This window comes from Alosa pseudoharengus, unplaced genomic scaffold (assembly GCF_046254945.1).
Source record: "Alosa pseudoharengus isolate Yale_2024_CS ecotype anadromous, Long Island Sound unplaced genomic scaffold, YU_APseudo_1.1 YU_APseudo_1.1_scf_12, whole genome shotgun sequence".
NCBI lineage: Eukaryota > Metazoa > Chordata > Actinopteri > Clupeiformes > Clupeidae > Alosa > Alosa pseudoharengus.
In genome coordinates this window covers 36,866,005-36,887,394 of record NW_027468587.1, presented here as the reverse complement: position 1 = coordinate 36,887,394, position 21,390 = coordinate 36,866,005, and the positions used below count along the sequence as shown (strand labels likewise).

General features: G+C 42.1%; 2 protein-coding genes across 3 annotated transcripts; one reads left to right on the top strand and one right to left on the bottom strand.

Annotated features, from left to right (window-relative positions):
* Positions 1-9,675: 9,675 nt before the first annotated feature.
* Positions 9,676-14,729, bottom strand: alg2 (ALG2 alpha-1,3/1,6-mannosyltransferase). Of its 2 annotated transcripts, none has more exons than XM_076281183.1 (3): positions 14,638-14,729; positions 12,675-12,984; positions 9,676-11,232 (listed from the first exon to the last, which is right to left on the bottom strand). In XM_076281183.1, exons 2-3 carry the CDS (start codon positions 12,981-12,983, stop codon positions 10,327-10,329), a joined length of 1,215 nt encoding a protein of 404 aa, XP_076137298.1. In that variant the 5' UTR covers position 12,984; positions 14,638-14,729; the 3' UTR covers positions 9,676-10,326. The 2 variants fall into 2 exon arrangements, with proteins under 2 accessions (XP_076137298.1, XP_076137299.1); XM_076281184.1 differs by lacking the exon at positions 14,638-14,729 and adding an exon at positions 13,413-13,739.
* Positions 14,730-15,102: 373 nt separating this feature from the next.
* Positions 15,103-21,128, top strand: sec61b (SEC61 translocon subunit beta). Its single transcript, XM_076281181.1, has 4 exons — positions 15,103-15,217; positions 15,705-15,802; positions 16,291-16,395; positions 20,758-21,128. Exons 1-4 carry the CDS (start codon positions 15,215-15,217, stop codon positions 20,843-20,845), a joined length of 294 nt encoding a protein of 97 aa, XP_076137296.1. The 5' UTR covers positions 15,103-15,214; the 3' UTR covers positions 20,846-21,128.
* The last annotated feature ends 262 nt before the right edge of the window (positions 21,129-21,390 follow it).

Below are 21,390 nucleotides of genomic sequence, written 5' to 3'. Positions count from 1 at the left end.
TAACTTTCACTTACATACGTACGGCACACATGCTCTGCCCCTCTATCTCTCTCATATACACACACAGGGACAGGCCCCTAAGCAGTGATTATCTGAGCGGGCAGCTGAGGGACCCCTCCAGGCCCTTGCCTGCCAATAATTAGCCCAGTTAATTACAACCATACTGCAGGTTAAGCCACTGAAATTACCCTCGAGAAACACCTGCCACCACACACATAGCGATAGGTACATATGCACAACGGCCACAGACCCAAACCTCCCAGCGCACAGATGTAGACAACACATTACACAGTTTCACACATTAACACTGTCAGATACATACATTCGCAAACTACTGTATATCAATGCAGTCTCACACACGCACGCACGCACATACACACACACACACACAGGTGGAACTGAACAGTGGGGAAGAGGAGAGGATGGACAGATGAAGTGATAGCTCCAGGTCCTGGGATCCAGAGGGAATCTCTATCTATCACTCTCACTCCTCTCCGCTCCTCCTGCTCATGTCTGTCTCACAGCCCTCCCCCCCCCTTACCTCAGGCCAGCTACACAGGAGGTGAGCATGCTTCCAGGAAGGAAGAGAGCTGTCAGACAAACCAAAGGGAGACAGAGATGGCAAGAGGTATGCAGAGATTGCTTTTTTGTACTGTTGACAGCTGATGGTGTAATTTGCCTTCACATAATTTTCTTACATAAAGATATATGGTTTGACACAAGCAACCAATGACATGACAAAACATGTTCTCAGGAAAGAGTCATGTCTCTTTCCTGGTTTACAGATATTCCTTATATTCTTATTGCTGGATTTACAGATATTCCTGTTACAGTGTCACTCAAGCATAGGTGCATTCCTGAATTTTCCGAACTGAAAAAACGGCATTGTGTAAAAGTGTACAATACAGAAAATAGAATTTCAATGCCAGCAAAAATATTTAGATTTTTTCTACCTCTAGTCCAGACCAGTAAAATGAAAAATAAGTTGATATATAAATATATACATATAGGAAGTCAAATATAGAGGAACATATGTGCATATGGGCTAAACTTGATTGAGTATTAACAAAACAAAAAGCATTCATTTCTGACCATTAGCACTAGAACCATTTCCTTTTTACTCTTGCTTTTTCTTCTTCTTTGTTACTGCTCCCTCTGCACTTTTAACCTGGTGACTCTTAATTAATAGCTGTGCATATATATTCATTTAACAACATACAGACACTCATGTCCATACACTCATGTGCAAACACTTAAACATGCTGTATTATTCAGTGAGAGTATAAAACAAGGTGTGTGTGTGTGTGTGTGTGTGTGTGTGTGTGTGTGTGTGTGTGTCCGTGTCCGTGTCTGTGTGTGTTTTGGCACCTTGTTGGCCCTTGTTAATCCTCATGCCTCCATTACCGGGTGTATTGATAATGTTCATTAGCATATTGATAATGGTCATTAGCATATTAATGATGATTGGATGGATGTTATTGTTTGTTATTGTTTGTCCTAGGGATTAATCATCGTCTACAGCCTTGGACCTGACAGCTCAATCAGTGCATCTCTCTCTCTCTCTCTTTCGCTGTCTCTCTCTCTCTCACACACACTCACACCCTGGACTCAATCAGTAGCACCGTCTCTGAGCTGCTTTGAGTGAGTGCCATGGCTTTGTCTCCCGCTAAATGAGCGCGCTCACACACCAGATTGATTGACATGACCCCCTTGCCCCCCCCAGCTGCTTCTCAGGTGAAGTGTTCTCCAGCTGGGCCACGGTCTCACTGGCATTGGTGTTACTACGATGGGGGCACAAATTCCCATGATGCCAGACAGAAATTGTTTTCTCTAAGACACACATGCAAACACATAAACACAGTGGGAGAAACACACATTTACAAACACAAACACACACACACACACACACACACGCACACACAAATGGAGATTAATGATGGTTTAGATGAGCTTTTCTACATGTACATTTGTGTGTGTGTGTGTGTGTGTGTGTGTAGTGGTTGTGGAGGGGTGGGAAGCTTTGTGGTTATGCTAAGAGGCAGATTCATTCAGGGGAGGGGGGACTGATGGGGGATGGCAGGACTAGGGGGGGGAGAGAGAGAGAGAGAGAGAGAGAGAGAGAGAGTATGATTAGTGAATATGTAATGTGCCACTGCTTGACTGACAGCTCACTGAGGACTGGATACCTGCCAGATTGCCTAAAGCCATCTACACCGCATCCGCCCACCCCCACTAGACACACAGGGGAAACTGTCCATTTCACATTCAAAATAATTTGAAAAGCGCAGCTATGTCTTTAACAAACTTTTTCACATTCCTGCATCAAGCATAACGTGTCTTTTCCACTGCATGTAATTTATCTTTTTATAGAGCCCATCACTGCGCCCGTTATGCGGCCACGTGCGCACGTTATTGATTGCTTTATTAAAAACTCCCCCTGAGATTGTTTTACGCTGCACGTGTAAATCACGGATAACCCTTACGAGATATATGCTAATACACCCCAGTGTTTTATGGAAGCAGTAAAAAAGCTGAAATCCATAATTTGTTAACGTGTTCCAACTTCCATGTGAAAGGACGATCTCTGTGTGAATACAAATGGAGACCTTTCACCTGTCAGCCTAGCGAGGAAGCCTCACTTACACTGTGTGCCACACGTGCGAACACATTCTTCAGAAGGCTGTCACTTAACCTTGCCGTTCTCTAAGGTTGTGCTTACCTGACCTGGTTTATCTAGGCGGTTGATTTACGCGTTTGCGATGCTTGGAGCCTATTCTCTGGGTTTTAATGCATGATTAAAGTGCAATCAGCTGGGTGGATAAAAATACGCCTTCATATTTAATACCAGTGAGTGCTAATGAGCGGACACAAGGGCTCGCGACCTCAAACTGCCTACAAAACGAATGCTTGGTCGCGTGGCTATGCATCTGACCGTCTCACGTTACCGCATTAAAGTCTGTTTTAAAAAACACTCCCCCAGGATAATTAATTATAGGCTATATGCCCGCAAAGCGCGCTAGAACCTCGTTTCTTATCACCGGTTTCCAGGACACACAAAATGCGGGTCTCTGGTGCCTCTCGGGCCCAACTGCACAGCTACCTGAGAGAAATTGCAAGAGGAGGTTATGTAAAAAAATGTAGAAGTCCATAGCGGCATGGATTGACGTCTGCTTTCGGACAGCTCAGAAGATGTGGTGTCTAGGGTCCTTCACTTTCAAAAGAAATCTAGGATTGCAGTCAAGGTGGCACTCTGGTAGGGGCAGGTATTGATCCTCATGAAGAGTGCTATTGACCTGACCATTGTATTCTAAGTGACTCTGCCTCCTCTCTCACTGTCTCTTACTCAATGAGACAGACCTCTATCAGGAGATAACCAGTTCGAAAGCACCAGCAATTTCTGTATTTAAAATCAAGTGTGAAGCTGCTGCAATGATTCTTGTCAGGGATCTTTCTTGCCCATGAAACACATCACACTGTCATATGTATGAAAGTGTGGGCAAAGAATAATTAATGTAGTCGTAACACTAAAATGTTTTGTGAATATCTTTCTCCTCATGTCTATAAGACAGCACTTTCTGATAACAAAACGTCTCTGGCAAAAGGTGTCTTGAAGGGAGAAATACAGAACACTTCATTTCTGAATATACAAGGTTACAAATGAACATAAACAGTCATTGAACAGTCATTTATAATGCTAATTGTCCTGCTATTTAGTACAGCTGAGTTCATGAATCATCAGCTTTAATGAGTTTTCCATGCATTACACATGCTTGCTGTAGTATGGATGTACTCTCAGGGGTATTTTTTTATTCTGTTGGGGGCTTCCACACTGTGTGCTGTTATCTTCTACTAAATATGTTTGGTTTCACGCTTATCCAGAGCACTAATGTTGGAGCTTCACCAACAAAATGGATTAACATATGATACTTACAATAGGGAGTAAAATTCGGACATCACAAGGCCCCAAAGTGCCCAGACACACCAGTGTGAACCAGTCTGCAGAAGTGTGAAGGCATGGAGAATATATATAAGAGGTCTTTAACTGAATATTTGGAGAATATATATAAGAGGTCTTTAACTGAATATTCTGAATATTTGTTTTGGGTTGGCTGTGTAGTATATGTGCCATATTATATATCATGCTTTGTTATTTTGTTAGAATTTGCCACTCTGTAATATTGACAATATTGCTGATGTTTTTGTATAGCAGTGTCTGAATGTTTTCCCATTTCAACTGAATTACATTGATATAAAAAATACTGATACTTAAACATTACTATATTAATATTTTTTATTACATTGTATTATACTGTAAAATTGCCAGTTCTCCACAGAATATCGATATGCGTTTTTACCATATCCCATTCTGTTGTAACTGGAAACATTTTGAACAAGAACTCAGGGCTTGACCCTGCGGTTGCCCCCAAAGGCTCAGACCTGCAGCCTTGCTATTGGTACTAAGAGCCATTGTTGAGATTTTAAACCAAAAGGTGGGATTATTGTGGAATATTTTCTACTGGCTGGGCCAGGCTTTACTACCAAAGTCTGATCTGTCTGATGATGTACATTTACACTTCAGGCACAAGTGGGTGTGATTGGGCTGCTGCACTGGTGTGGATATGGATGTGTTACTCATGGGCCTTCTCTGATTGTTTAACACTCTGTAAAGCGCCATGAGACATGCGTAATGTTTTGGCGCTCTATAACAAGTTGATAAAAGTTAATAAGGAGGTCAGTCAGTGCTAGAGGGAGGTCTGTTTCAACAGACTTTGGCCTCAGACCATATACAGGTGGGTCTCAAAAAATGTGAATATCGTGGATATATATCGTGGTTATTAGTTTCTCATCATTTATGTAAAAAAGGTGAATCTTTCATATATTCTAGATTCATTATATATAGAGTGAAATATTTCAAGTTTTTTGTTTTAGTGTCAATGATTAGGGCTTACAGCTCATGAAAATCAAAAATCAGTTTCTCAAAATATTAGAATAAAAATGTTATAATACAGAAATGTTTAGACGGAAACGATCTGAAGAGAAAACCCAAAAGTGAAAACCCAAAAAGGGGAAAACCCAAAAGTTTTCACCTACGAGCGTAGTCGTGTAAACAGGGCCTTAGTCCACGAACAATGTAATTGGCCAACTCGAGGGGGCGGCACCAAGCATGCATTTTAAAATCTCACTGCACAATTGGATAACACTAGACCAATGTTTACTCTGAATGATTCCGGACTTCGACGCAATTGGATAACACTACGACCAATGTTTACTGACCTCCAACGTTGCAGCGCTGTCGTCATCAGTTTAGCTCACCTCTGGCCTGCCTATATCAGACACGGCGATTTGATTGGTTCCCCGGGATGCAAGGGGTAAATGTAGTGTGCATTATTGCTCATTGCCAGAGTGTCTCACAGAGACAATTCCATTGTGCTCTCGCAGGAACTCTGGATATCCAGGGTACCTTAGTCTGGTAAACACAACCACAATTATGGGAAAGACTGCTGATTTGATAGTTTATAGAGTGCTGTATCAAAGTATATTCATGGAAAGTTGAATGGAAGGGTGGTAGGAAAAAGTGTGTAAGCAACAAGGATGACTGCAGCCTTGAGCGAATTGTCAAGCAAAGCCAATTCAAGAACTTGGGGGAACTTCACAAGGAGTGGACTAAGGCTGGAGTCTGCATAGGGTTGCCAACCGTTCTGTAAAATACAGAATCGTTCCATATTTGAAAGGAAAAATATGTTTTCCGTATTGAACTGATACGGAACGCATTTTGTTCGGGATTATAGAGAATCAACTCAGTACAAATCTATGACCGATCAATATTATAAATTAGACTAACGAAGAATGCATGATTTGTATGAGATAAAGGGAAACCTTTCTGCTATCATTTATCCCTCTCGGTTTGTCTGTCATCACTCTTCCAACAGAGAATGCACTTTACATTTGAGCCACTGGGAGTCACATATATTACGCTGTAGTAGTGTGAGATGACATGTCTTGCTCAGAGTTTTACAGTGCATCTATGCAAGATAAACAACTAGGCTAGCCTATTTGCTGCTGAGACAGAAAAAGACAGAGATAATAAGCCTTCACCAAATTCAGAGCAACCCAGTCTCCTACTGAAAATGTAATAGCCTTACAAAATATCATGGAGAGAAAATCTAAGGCTGTTACATTTAGTTGAAGCAAAAAAGTTCAACCCAATCACAAGATATTTTTTCTGTGATATCTGCCAGTTCAGTTTTATACATTTCAGATTTGTTTGGCTTTTGTTTGGTTTGAGTGTTTTTGTATCAAAATTTGTATATTGTGAGAATGTGCGCTCGTTTGACCAAATTGTGCACTCAATTATGCTCTCATTTTACTAGATTGTAGTATATTATCCAGTCATTTTAGTAAATAGGCTATAGTGTGTTCATTTAACACAATTTAGTAAACAGGGCCACAATTTTGTAAAATGATGCACTATTTAGTAAAACAAGTGAATATTTCCTAGATATACATGCAACACACACACACACTGAAGTGTATATACCCCCTCCCCGCACGATACCCCCACATTCCACCCCCGTTCCTTATTTTCATATCAGAAAGTTGGCAACGTAGGCCTAGTCTGCATCAAGAGCCACCATGCACAGACGTGTCCAGGAACTCGGCTACTAGTGGCACATCCCTAGTGTCAAGCCACTCCTGAATCAGGGACAAGGTTAGAGCATCTTACCTGGGCTAAGGAGAGACAGAACTGGACCGTTGCTCAGTATACAAAAAGAGTGCACAATTTAGTAAAGCGAGCACATGATTTAGTAAAACGAGTGTATGTTTTCTCGATACATAGATAATCTTGCAATAGCACCCTCCAGGAGGCAGATATCAACGTAAATTGCCACTCTGAGCGCTCCGAGCACACTGTGAAAGTTTTATCTGTTGTGCACTCGTTTTTTAGTGTGCTCGTTTTACTAAAATCCTCTCTTTTTAGTAAATAGTGCAATCGTTATACTAAACTGTGCAATCATTGTACAAAATAACACAATTTAGCTAAATAGCCCACAATGTAGTAAATGGAGCACACTATTTAGTAAACCGAGCACACAATTTACTAAATTCAGTGCACAATCTAGTAAAATGAGCGCATGATTTAATAAAAATGACCACACACTTTAGTAAAATGAGTGCACATTCATCCAAAATAGCTGAAATAAATAAAAAATGCATTCAAAATTATAGCTTAGGTTTTGAGGATATGTCAGAACCTAGTGACACAAATTAAATGAGTGTTGGCTCCCAAGACATGGTGTCCATTGGGATGGACATTAAACTTTAAAAACAAAAATCCTGTACTACACTGTTATGAAATATATTCAAACTAATTTCAAATATCATCACCTGCAATATACTGTGCAAATTTATCAGGCTTTATTAGGCTTTTCATGTAGCCTTGGCAACTAGCCATTTAGTATAATATGCACATGATATTGCCACTTATTAAACCCACCTCAACATGTATTTTGCAATCATTTAACCCGCCATGAGCAATGCTAAAGTCACACTCTTGCTCGCTTGGTCTAGGTTCCGGGAGATTTTATCTAATTTGCGGGCATCAGGGAGCCTCATCAATATGAGGGGAGACTTGGGATGTCTGTATTTAATATTTGTTTTTTTTGGAAGGGGCATCTCAGTCAAAGAGGGCATAGAGGCAGTTGCCTGAGCAACTTTAGCCCTGCCCTGTGCACGTGAGGCACAGAATCCAAGTTGCTTGAAGTCCATTTAGATATTTCCAGTCAGTGATGATGATTTGGGATGCCATGTCATTTGCTGGTGTTGGTCCACTGTGTTTTATCAAGTCCAGAGTCAATGCAGCCTTCTACCAGGAGATAGAGCACGTCATGCTTCCATCTGCTAACAAGCCGTATGGAGATGCTGATTTTCTTTTCCATCAGAACTCAACACCACACTGCCAAAACTGCTAGTAACTGATTTTACCATGGTATTACTGTGCTTGATTGCCCAGACAACTTGTCTGACCTGAAACCCATAGAGAATACCTTAAGGCCACTATCAAAGCAACCTGGGCTTCCATAACACCTCAGCAATGCCATAGGCTGATTGCTTCCATACCACGCCTCATTGATGCAGTAATTTGTGCAAAATCAACCCGACCAAGTATATGTGTATACAATTAACTATTAGTCAGATTAGTTAGACTAATCAAGAGCTGTAAGCCATAATCAGCAAGATTAAAAAAATGCTTGAAATATTTCAGTTTATGTTTTATGAATATATATGACAGATTCACTTTTAAAAAAAAATTAGGGGGGGGGGGGAGTAAAATTTTCCAAGATATGTTTTCAAAAGATTCCTTGAAGATGGGGAGGTTGTGGACATGAATTACCACCACATCAGCAGCAACAATACTCAAGTATAGGCTATAACATTTAAACAATACTCTATGGGAAGGAAACAGTGTCCTACAAAAAAATCACCTGTTGATATCCTGAAGGTAGGATGGATCCATAGGACCTTGTTGTTAACACCCAATTCTAGCCCTTCCATGGCACTGCAAACAGATATTTCTAATTCTACACTGGAGATTTTTTAAGATTTCAACATTTCCCTTGGGATAAGTAAACTCTCTCTCTATATATATATATATATATGTATCTTTTTTTAGCCCACCAATCTGTGGTGTGTACCTTGCATAGCATTCATGTAATGTGATTATTTGAGTTAATGTTACTGTCCTGTCAACCTGAACTGGTTTGACCATTCTTGTCTGCCCTCTCTCATGAGTAATTTATAGGTGTTAAAAGGTGACAACACAGTGCATGTTACAGCAGCAATAGAAAACGGAATGGTTTGGACTGTCTTTTCACCAGTAACAAAGAAATGACGACCTAACCCATTCCTTTAAAAGATATCTGCTATTTAGTAATTTCACAGTACACATCTTGTTGACATCAGAATGTACTGTAACTAAACAACCTGATTAAGAACTCCATTGAAGCCTACTGTTTCTAGAGTTTTCACCTGTTTCTACTGGGTCTCTGAATGTCTATACTGTGTCTGTTTCCCATATCTCATTGGATTCATTCAAGACTTGAATACAGACAACGAAGCACAAACACAAAACTTTCAGAGCTTAAGTTTAATGAATGCACACATTCTGATTCAGTACGGTCCCCAATACATTCAGATCTCAGATATATGTGGTCTCATTTAATCATGACCCCTGATCCCCAGCATCAAAACAGAAAAGCAAATCTATCAGGGGGGAGAGGCGAAGACAGAAGGCACACAAGTAACAAACTCCAAAGCACCATTACAGGCCGTGCACTCAGCGCCCACACTCAAACTTCTTCAGGAATGTTCTGCAAGAACAAACCAGGCCAGTCACCGCCACAAACATCCGTTCCATTCTTCCCATCGACCCAGACCCCCTACTGCCCACTGGACCACCAGAATTCCCCCCTATCGATCTCCGAGCCAGCAGCTCTAATGGCTGACGGGGAGCCGGGTGAGGGGGAGGGGTGCGGCTTGACGTGAGGCAGGGAGACGGGAGGGATCGATGTGCAGACGGCTTCTTTAGGCAGACTCAGACGGTTCGTTAGGTGCGCAGCGCGTGCTTGCGGGAGCAGAGTGGAATAGGAGGTTGGCGTGGGGAGGGGTGTTGGAGGGGGGGGGGGGGGGGGGGCTATTGTCCCTTCTGCTGCTGTGGCTACTCTTGTCCCTAATGGGGAGAGATTCCACCAGCCTGTCTGTTCCCCTACACTAGTCCCATAGGAATTCAGTGCGTATGCACACAGACAGACATACAGATGAATACACACATCTCTCTCTTTCGCTCTCCTTCACACACACCTTCCAGATAGAAAAAAAACATACCAGTGCCTAGAAAGATACAAAGAATTGGACAAAGTTTCAGAGCAGAATTATCCATCAGGTCCAAAAAGTAAATCAAGAGATTTCAAACAGTTGTCTTTTTGAGATTTTCCTATAATATCACATCCAGCTAAATCTTCCCTAGGATGCTTTGTGGTAAACATTTCAAACCCAATTCCTCAATTCTTGCAAGATGTCTTGCAGCAAGTTAAATATTTTTTTATAAAAGTGACTATATATTATTTGAAGCTTTTATTATTTGGAGAATATCACCAATTAAAAAAGCACTGGGTGCACACTGGGTCAAGATGATGGAGCAAACGTGAATCAGCCATCAGCATCTCCTGTGGTGTCAACTATGCCCCTGTGGTGAGTGATGGGAACAGCTGTGGCTTTGGTCGACGTTATCCTCTTTGTTGGGTCCTGGCTTTGTTGGTTGCCATGGCGTCATTGGGTCAGGCTGAGGATATGCCTGTGGAGCTGCTCGGTGAAAGCCTGCTGTGAAAAACATTTGATGACCCGCTCCCTGCTGGCCTGGCCCAACTCCTGCTTGAGACGCGGATTACGGACAAACTGCTCCATGGCCGCAGAGAAGCTCTCCGGGGTGGCCGGACACAGGAATCCAGTCTCGCCGTGGGCGACGGACTCAAGCGGGCCGCCTGAGTTGACGGCAACGACCGGGCAGCCGCAGTACATGGCCTCCACGGGCACAATGCCGAAGTGCTCGTTGGCAGGCGTGTAGAGCACGCAGACGCTCCGCCGCAGCAGGCTGACCTTCTGCGTGTCCGAGAAGGAGCGTATGAAGGTCAGATGGGCCTCCAGGCCCAATGAGCGGCACAGCGCTCGCAGCTCCTTGTGGTGCTCCACGTTTTCCGTAACGCGCGAATCGTAGCCGCCTGCCATGACCAGGTGCACTTTCTCCCACAGGTCGCCCTCACCAAGGCGCTCCCGCAGCGATGCCAGTGAGCGCAGGGCCAGGGGGAGGTCCTTCTTGCGCTCGTACCGGTTGATGGACAGGAACACCAGGCTTCGGCCCTCAGGGATCAGCCCGTCCAGGCTCTCGTTGATGGGGATGTCGAAGGAGACCGGGTTGAGGGAGGGGTAGAGCACGTCGGTGTGCACGTCCCGCAGACGTGGGAAGGTCTGGCGGAAGACCCTGGCGGTGAAGTGGCTGTTGACCAGCACGCGGTCGGCCATGCCGGTGGTGGTCTCCTCTAGCCAGTCCAGCGGGGCCCGGTACCAGCGCTTCAGAAGAGAGTGCCGCATGGTGAGGAGCTGGTCAGGGAAGTGGCAGTAGAAGAGAACCTTCTTCCTTTGGCGCGCCAGACGCAGCACAGGAATACATGCTGAGACCTGAGAGAGGGCCAGAGAGTCCAAAAGAGTAAGACTACACGTACATTAGAGATATTTGTCTATTGCACAACATCTATTTGTCTGCTCTGTCAGGAGCAAACAGTGACCGTCAACAGACTACAGACTACAGACTGGAGATTCCACAGTGTCAGTGTCTGAGGACTGAGTGACTGGCTGTTTAAACAATTTCTTGGCTTGTTTCTGACATCCACAAATGACATGGGCAGAATACTAACCTGGGTGAACCCAGACGAATCTTTGAGTGCATCTGATCTGCAATGCTTATCTGGCATGGGACGAGCTGTTCAAAAGTTTGGGCTCACTTAGCAATTTCCATCCTACTCTAAAGAATACCAGCTGACTGCTTCTTCCCTGCATGGTTTTACTGTATAGTTTGGAGCTGAGCTTTGGGTCACACCTGGGTTCTCTTATTGTAGATGGCAGATTCTTTTATCTATTTAAACTTTTTAGGTCTGGATATATTTGAGTCAAAGTATGGTGTTATGTCTGTCTTGAAGCTGCTGTGACACTGTAATTCCCTGTTAAAGGATTAATAAAGGATCTAATCTAATCTAAACTAATCTAAGGACAGTGATGCCAATCAAGCACCATCCACAGCATATGGCATTGCAATTTTCTTCACAACTCTCAGAGAAGAAGGCCAGCATCCTGAGGTCACCTCTTCTGCTGACGTTGACACTGGCGTTTTGAGGGCATTATGAAACAAAGCTGTCAGTCTAGGATCTGTGAGGCATCTCTTTCTCAGACTAGACACTCTAATTGTCTCAGTGGTGTACTGCCCCCCTGCCCCAACTACTCCTCATATTCTGGTTAAAGCCAGTTTATGCTTTTCTGTGAAAGGAGTAGCACACATTATTGTAAGATCTTCAGTTTGGCCATTTCTGGTCATTTCTCACATGGAATAGCCTTCCATTCTCAGAACGACAAGCCTGAGACACATTTTTTTCTGTTTCTGGACAGAACTCTTTAATAGAGTTCACAATAGTTGGTGCTCCAGATACTTAACTCATCTAAAGAAGGCCCGTTGTATTGCTTCTTTTCAGCTTTCAGCTGTGCTAACATAATTACAAAAGGTTTTTCTAATGATCAGTTAGCCTTTTAAAAAGATATAACTCAGTTTAGCAACCTCAATGTACCATTGGAACACCAGACAGATGGTTGCTGATAGGCCTCTCTGTGCTTATGAAGAAACTGCATTATTAGCCTGCTACAATAGACATCTACAACACTAACAGTATTTACATTGTATTTCTGATTGATTACTGTAGGTGTTATTTTAATGTCCTTTTCCTAGAAAAGAAGGACATTTCTGAGTGACCACAAACTTTTTAACTGTAGAGCTACCAAAACATGACATCCAGTCTGTATTTTACACATGCAGGACCTTGTGTGAATGTGGGTGAATGTTAATAACAGATCACCTGATCGCAGAAGACCACGTCAAACTTTTCGCCGCTGAAAAGCAGCAGGTAGAGTGCCACATAGATCATACGCAGATAGGCGCAAAGGGCATGGAAGTAACCACACACACTTCTGGGCAGCCAGTCTCCAACACACACCACTCGAAGATCAAGATCCAATGTCTCGGAGAAGCAGTGGGTGGGGTCGTAGTGTGCGGTCCAGATCTGCACCTGGCAACCACGGGAGCGAAGGGCCACTGCTGCATCCACCACCAGCCGCTCCGCTCCTCCGATACCCAGATCAGGATGCAGGAACACCACCCGCACCATTCTACACAAACAAGTGAAAGCACACATTACAGTAAAATGCAATGCATGTCTACTAAATTGGCACTCATACAGAACTCTGCGGCTAGACTTTTAACTAAGACTAAGAAGAGAGAACACATCACCCCTGTGTTGGCTGAACTGCACTGGCTCCCTATTTCCTATAGAATTGATTTTAAGGTTATGTTAATTACTTACAAAGCTCTGAATGGCACAGCACCTTCATATATCTCTGAGCTTTTAATATCTTATCAACCACAAAGGAAACTTAGATCATCCAATTCTAATCTTTTAATCGTACCCAAAGTGCTCCACAAACAAAGTGGAGAAGCTGCTTTTATCCATTATGCCCCCAAACTATGGAACACCCTGCCTCTGTACATCAAGCAGGCGAGTTCAGTAAATATTTTTAAAAAAGATCTGAAAACATACCTGTACAGGAAAGCTTTTAGTTAACTCGTCTTATCCTGTAGACTACTTTTTCAGATTATTCTACATCTGCTGCTATTGGAGGACGCAGCCAGCCAGAAGCAGATGGGCTCCCCCTATTAAGTCAGGTTCTGCTCAAGGTTTCTTCCTGGAATATGGGAGTTTTTCCTTGCCACAGTTGCCATATGGCGTGCTTGTGGGGGGTAAGAGGGTTAAGGCTGCCAGTCTTATGACATGTAATTTTCGATATTTTTGATATGTTGCTGAGTGGATCATAAACGGCCCCAGCAATGAAGAAATGTGATTGATAATGACTGACTGACTATTATTTTGTTACATGCTTCAAATGTAAAGCACTTTGAGCTGCATTCTGTGTATGAAAGGTGCTATACAAATAAAGCTTATTATTATTATTATTACTCATGATAGCTGGGAACGTGTCCTTGCCTTGATATTCATTATACGGGCGAAGGGAATTCACTGGGGCTGTGCAGATGGATGGAAATAAAAGTTACTCTATCCAGTTAGTTTACGTAAATCCATTTTAGTGGATGCTTCAGCTTCTATGCAAAATTACATGTAATGTAGGCGCAACAACAAAACTATGTTAAGTTATAAGTCTTGTTGATTGTAGTAGTTAGCATAAAGCACTAATATGACAAAAGGTGTAAAAGAGAGCAAGTAAAAAACGTGCACAAGTATGAGCAGAGGTCCAGGCTCACATCACCTCAGTCACACAGTCCTTCCACTGGACACACTAAAACACTCAAGAAAAAATAAGCATAAGAGCACACCAAGACACTGTCGCCTTCAAAGGACTTACAGTAAAATGACTTACATCCGCTGTCCTTAAGTTAGCCTACACGTATAGGCTAGGCCCACACCAACACCTAAGTGATTTCCTTACTAAACGTTTAGCTCAAATTAGCTGGTGATTTGACAATCAGTCTGTTAACTGTTAGTATGGTTTGACAAATTTACAAACCGAAGGATTCATTAGTTCCTACGTAGCCTACAACACATCACCTCCAGAACTGAACTGGTGTAGTGGAATCTCAAATTCATCTACATCTGAGTTCTTCTAGATAGATGAGTTAACGTAATGAGTTGTTCAATACAGAAATATGACCAGCTGAAAGCACGTTTTCTAGTAACTACTGACCCGCATAACACCCAACGTTAATGGTTATATGAAAGCTGACACCAACAACAATTTCATGAAACGCACCTTGAATGCCTTGGGTTTGGTCACCTGGACAAATGTAAACTAATCTGTCAATGGAATATCCCAGAAGCCGTGGACGCCATGTTGGCTCAATGTCCATGCTGTTGTAAACATAGACAGTAAAAAAAAGGGTTGTAAAGGACGGAATCTATGGACGGGGCCTGAGCCAAAATGTCGTCTATGTGCAGAACAGGCGAATCAGAGCACGACATTTCGTGAGAGCCCGTAAACCCATTGCCTTGTATTTAAAAACTTAAACTAGGCATAAAGGTATTTTGAAATGTTGACTATGGAAAATTCACTTTTTTTAGGTAATAAATTACAGAGGTCAAATGCATTTGACTCAAAACAAATTGTCACACTTTTCAAGTCAGTGAGCTGTCAATGTTGATTGCTATCAGGCATTATGCAAGACCGCCCTGGGGTCCTTCAGTATGTTGTCGTGGCTTTCCTTTCCCAAGGAATCGTCATCAAAAAAGTCTTTTTAGCAGTTGCGTTGATTTGGTCCACAGAAGACCTTTCTGTCTGCTTTCAAGAGACCTGCTTGTGTTGTGTTGTGTAACATATCTTCATCGCCAGAATGGTAAAAACCTAAGATTTCTTTCTGAATAAGTTGTCAATTCCTGGGTCGAGTAAATGCAGTGTGTTTGCTTATATGTATCTATCGATGACTTAGGTGTTACCTGAGTGGCTGCTAGCTTGCTAAGTTAATACCAAGCTAGTTGGTCAGCGTTTGACGTTGGATGTTTACTGACTATTAGTTAGCTAAAGCCGTTATGTGTCTATTCATTTATTTTCTTATTAATGGATTCAGAAATGGGCGGCGTGGTGTTGTTTTCCATGTAACACACTCCTTACAGGTTTAGTCTGATCTGAACTGTTATGTCTTGCCGGTTAATGAGCTGGATAGGTCCATGATCCAATTGTAGACGTGGCTATTTTGACTGTGACCGGTTTTAACTTATTTTGTGCTACTGAGCTTAAAATGCAACGTTAGTTCATCTTTAAAGGCTCTTTAGATCATGTGTCGTTTGTGATCATATGTCAATTGTGTTACATTTCTCGCACAGCCTGGTCCCGCTGCTAGTGCCACCAATGTTGGAGCGTCCAGTCGCTCTCCCAGCAAAACAGTAGCCCCCCGGGCAGCAGGATCCACAGTCCGGCAGAGGTAAGGTCATACAGATGTAGTCAACTACGGTTGTAAACACCGTGAGAATCTTGGTAACACGCTCACATTCTGACACCACTCTGACGCGAAGACCTTGTAGACATTCATGGATAATTAACTTGAGTAAGTCGTTATTTCAGTCAGTTAGTAGCAGAGATTTGTTTGGGTGATTGGTTAATCCTATTAAGATGCCATTGATGGATGGCAAGAGAGAAGGAGAGGGAAGGAGAAGAAGACTCATAGAAGAGCAAGAAGGTTACATTATTAAGCCAGTTTCTTATTTGTTTGCACATTGTAATTATTCAGTGTGACTGTAAGAAAATGGAATCCATCAATGTGTTTTCTCAGGATGCTGGGGAATGTTAGCCAATCTATTACCTAGACTTTAACAAAATAAATATTGCAGCAGTACATTCATATGTGTGTGCGTGTCTGTGTGTGCGTGTCTGTGTGTGCGTGTCTGTGTATGCGTGTCTGTGTATGAGCAGGAAAGCCACCAGCAGTGGAACACGAAGTGCAGGCAGAGCCACCGCATCAACAGGGACAGGAGGCATGTGGCGCTTCTACACTGAGGACTCACCAGGGCTTAAAGTGTAAGTATAGGATCCCTACTGGACACACACTTGAAAGTGTGGCTTCAGCATCATTTTACATTTGTGTGGAACGAAACACCGCCATAAACTCATCCAGTACAGCCCTGCCTACTAAACGTAGGATACATGTATGAGACCTCTATGCATGAAGTGCAATATGAAGACATCGAAGCCACAATGTTTAGTTTTACATTCATATTTATTTATTGGTATATTTGGTTGAGTTCAAGATGGGCAAAACATTGCAAAGCATATGATTCAACACTTAACACTGTGTGCAGGCAGTCAAGGATTTGTTCTGAGCCTGATGAAATCAATGTCAATATGGGTTTCATTTTCATTTGAACTTTTCTGATCTCTCATCTGTAAATAACTTTAGGTGGATTTGCTGTGCTCAGTGCCTTCTTAATATGGCGAGTTTTGTAGATAGGATAGCACCTCAAAAGCACTAAACATGTTTGATCAGGAAAAGGTAGGAAAATGGTGCAAAACGTTTTGATTTTGAACTGGCTTCAGTATATAAGTGATGTAAAGTACAAGGAAGTCCACTTCCATTTTCAGTAGTTTTGAGGATATTGAAGGTAAGAGAAGGAAAGAAAAGTAATTAATAAAATGAATTGATAAAAATATATATTTTATTAAATCTGAACAGTTAAAAATGAATTGACAAAATATATATTTTATTAAATCTGAACAGTTAATTAGGAGGAATATTATATGTTAAAATTTGGTAGGTGATGTATGGAATAGATGGTTCTTCATGTTTTTATATAAATGTAACAAAACAATACGTAATGTTGAATTACTTAAATTAATTATTACGTAGTGCACAAATCCCAACTTCCTACAGCACATTAGCTTCCTGAACACTTAAGTTAAGCTACAGACCACTGCACTAGGGGTGCAAAGCTACATGGATTTGTAGCCGTTTAGGTTCAATACAGACGTCTACCGAATGTACCAAATGCAGTCTTTTACAGTAATTAACAGTAGGCTTTTTTTGCATGCGGAGCATGTTTCATATTTGAGTTTCCACACAAACATATAAGGTGGCAGACCATATGTCTGTTTACACCAAAAACATTTGACACCTTCTCAAAATACTATCCCTGCTCATATCTTTTGAGCATCAGCAATATTGTTAGTAAATGTTAGGCTAGCAGTACTTATGTCTTACAGTACCGGAAATTAACCAAACCGTGATGAGTTCAAAAGCAAGGTACATACTGAATCATGAGTTTTGTGTACTGTTACACCCCTATTAATAACCTCAGTTATCCACATCTTCATCCCTTTATCTGACATTTTAGCTTTTAAACACATACAGTGATGGTCCATGTGTTGCCAAGTGTTGGCACCCATGCTAAAGTTGACTAAAAAGAGGAATATAAAATCTTTTGGAAATTGATCTTAATGCCTTAAGTAAAAAAATGAGGAAATATCCAACCTTTTAGGACACCAATTTTCTTTGTGAATGAATAATGTATCATAAATAAATAAATGTTCTTCCTTAAAATACAGGGGTCATAAGTATTGGCACCCCTATGTTAAATTCCCATAGAGGCAGGCAGATTTTTATTTGTAAAGGCCAGTTATTTCCTGGATCCAGGATACTATGCATCCTAATAAAGTTCCCTTGGCCTTTGGAATTAAAATAGCTCTACATCATCACATACCCTTCACCATACCTAGAGATTGGCATGGTGTTATTTCAGTTAGCCTATTAGCTGGTTTGATTTGCATTGAGCTCATTGAGCATCAAACCAGCCAAAGTCATAGTGCGTGCGTGCATGAGGCTATTCACTTCCAACAATGCGTTTGCTCTTGCATATGTTTCTGGACTGGTGCTTGTTTTAAGTCCCTGGTGTGCTAAGAGTAAATGGGGCGTGCTGCAGGAATCATTTATTTAGGGGTTTATGAAAACCTGTAATGAGTTCAAACCTTCATCCTTTTTCCTTCATCCTGTAGCTTGCTTACGAACACACACACACACACACACACACACACACACACACACACACACACACACACACACACACACACACACACACACACACACACACACACAGGTATGTTTAATTGATGCAGGAAGAGTGGGGGATGATGGGAATGGGGATCAACATGAAATGTTAATGCCAGGATATCAACCCTCTTTCTTAAGCCACCTCCTGATCCATACAAACCGTGTGTAGGTGTGTGTGAAAATGAGTGTGTGTTCCTGGCGATGAACAGTTTATGTAGGTGCATGCCTTCGTGTGGATACTGGTGTGAGGATGTGTTTAAGGGTCAAGGTGTACCAGCCTGTTAATGCTGTTGAAGTGTGTGTGTGTGTGTGTGTGTGTGTGTGTGTGTGTGTGTAATTAAAGTTCCGTTCTGAAAGGTCACATCAATTAAAGCCTGGGGGGTGGGCCTTTAGTCGGCATGGTTACGCTGCTGCCTAGCGACCCGGGGGACTCTACGAAGGGGTTCTAATAAAGCCCTTCGTTAGCTGTGTTCTCGTTAGCCTCTTCCCCTCCAACTGCGCAGCTAATCCAGTCACATGACCCAGAGGGTGCCCTGTGATTGGTCCTTTGGGTCAGGAGTGGAATCGACCTGAGCTGTCTATCACAAAGAGACATTGAACATCTGTCAGAGAGGAATCTGTAATGACGGAACAACTCTCACCTAGGAAGTTATGTGGTAGAGCACTGCAACACATCTCCATTTAGTCACTTGGCAGGTTCTGACCAAAGTAGACGCACCCAGTTTATCAATGCCTGTACTTGTATGTTTACTTTTAGACCCCTATCCCATCTCTCTTTCCCACTCACTTCCTGTCTCTCTCCACTGTCCTATCGATATAAAAATATATTTTAAATAGATGGATCAAAATGATTAGTCCCTTCATTCTGGGGTGCATTTCCCGTGGGTAGTTGAACAACTGCTGTAATTAGATGATCGAGACTATTATGACTATTAAATGATCATTAAGACTATTGATTTTAAATGACTCTACATCAGTGGTCCCCAAACTTTTTCTTCTGAGGGCCAGCTCACTATGCCTGGCACTAAGAGAGGGCCAGAGACTCGGAGTATATCAGTAACCATAAATAGCTTAGTGCTGTGAACAACAACAATCTACCTTAGTTAAATATTCCATTACATTTAATCATAGGCTACTGCATTTTAATACCATTGTTAGCTGTGTTTATATTTCCATCATGCCATGTAAAATGTAGCTCAAATGAAATGAAATGAAATGAATACTAATAAAAAGACTTTAGCATTCCCAAAAGTATATCTTATTTAAAATGAACTCTGAACTCTGTCTTTGCATACACAGCTCAAGTTGTGAACAAGTAATATCCTACAAATAATTTTAAGTTCTCAAACTATGAGAGTTTTATGAAGTGCTGGCAAAAACATCTGGAATGACCACCATTCTAACTTTCACTCAACGGAACTTTGTGAATTGTGAATTTGGATGAACATTTGACTGAGTGAAGAAAAAATAGTTAAAAATAGTTATCCCAGGAAGTCCCAGAAATATGACTTGAATAGAAGTTAGTTAGTTATTAACAATGAATTGAACTTTTAGAATACTTTGAGCACTGATGCAGTCAGCATAGGCCTCTTACATTGTTTGCAGGTAGGCCTACATTTCATTCCGTTTTCGATGGTAAACGCGAAACAGCGCCAAGACAACCACCAGTGGACAGAAAGAGTATTACACGTGTACTGTTAAGACCCGCCATAGAGAATGAATGGGGGAAATTACGGATGTTATAGTTTGACGATGTCGTACTCCCCTGCGGGCCAGATGCTATATACCACGGACATGTTTTAGGGGGCCACCCAAAATGAGGTGGCGGGCCGTATCTGGCCCGCGGGCCGTATCTGGGGACCACTGCTCTACATTGTTAAGAAGGTGCTCAAATGCTTGTTCGGCAAACACAGTACTGATTAGATGTTAAGTCCATTGCCGGGAACAAAGCAATCAGAATGTAAGCCAGTTAATCAGTTGCTAGTTCTACCCTCCACTAGGGGGTGCTGTAAGAGTGAGAAATGGACACTTGTTCATACAGACAAACACTTAAACGTGATGGTGCTTTCAGGCAAGGTGGAGATTCTTCTGAGAGAGCCTTTGTGAGCGCTAGAGCGTTGGTGACTTGGGGAGGTGTTCTGCTACCCTAATCCAGCCTGAGGACAACTATATATTAAATGTCCGTTTGACAGCTGTCATCCTGTCAGCTCAGACATCCATTAATTCATTTCTCTCTTTCTTTCTTTCTCTCTCTCTCTCTCTCTCTCTCTCTCTCTCTCTCTCTCTCTCTCTCTCTCTCTCTCTCTCTCTCTCTATTTATCTATCTATCTATCTATCAGAGGGCCAGTCCCAGTCCTGGTGATGAGTCTGCTGTTTATCGCCTCTGTCTTCATGCTGCACATCTGGGGCAAGTACACACGCTCCTGAACGTCTTCGTGATCCTCGACCCCCCGACCTGTTTTCGTTTCTTAAGCCAACGGACCTGGACCAAACCCGCCACCCTGCCCCAGGGGTCAGACAGACCTACAGCCACCCCTCCCCTGACAGTCCACATTGCTAGCCTGGGTCTGAAGATATTCTCACGCCTGTCAAGGTGCATCATGAATCTCATGTTTTTCCTCTTCCATTTTATTTTTGTCTTCTTTTTCTTTTGCAGACATAATTTGTACACAGTGTTAAGTAATAATTTTCAATAAAGTAAGGTCTATAATTCTGTGTGACGTGTGTATGTATGTATGTGTGTGTGTATATTGTGTGTATGTATGTATGTATGTGTGTGTATATATATATATATATATATATATAGGATGCAACATACCGAACTTGAAGCAATTATGTGTTATTAGCATATTATCAGCTTACTGCACAAGAGGCTTTCTATGCAAACCAGGTGTTTCTACATTCCACAGACTTAAGGAGGAAAGGGAGTCTCTGGTTGTCTGTTTGAACTTGCAGCTCTGCAGACCCAGCAC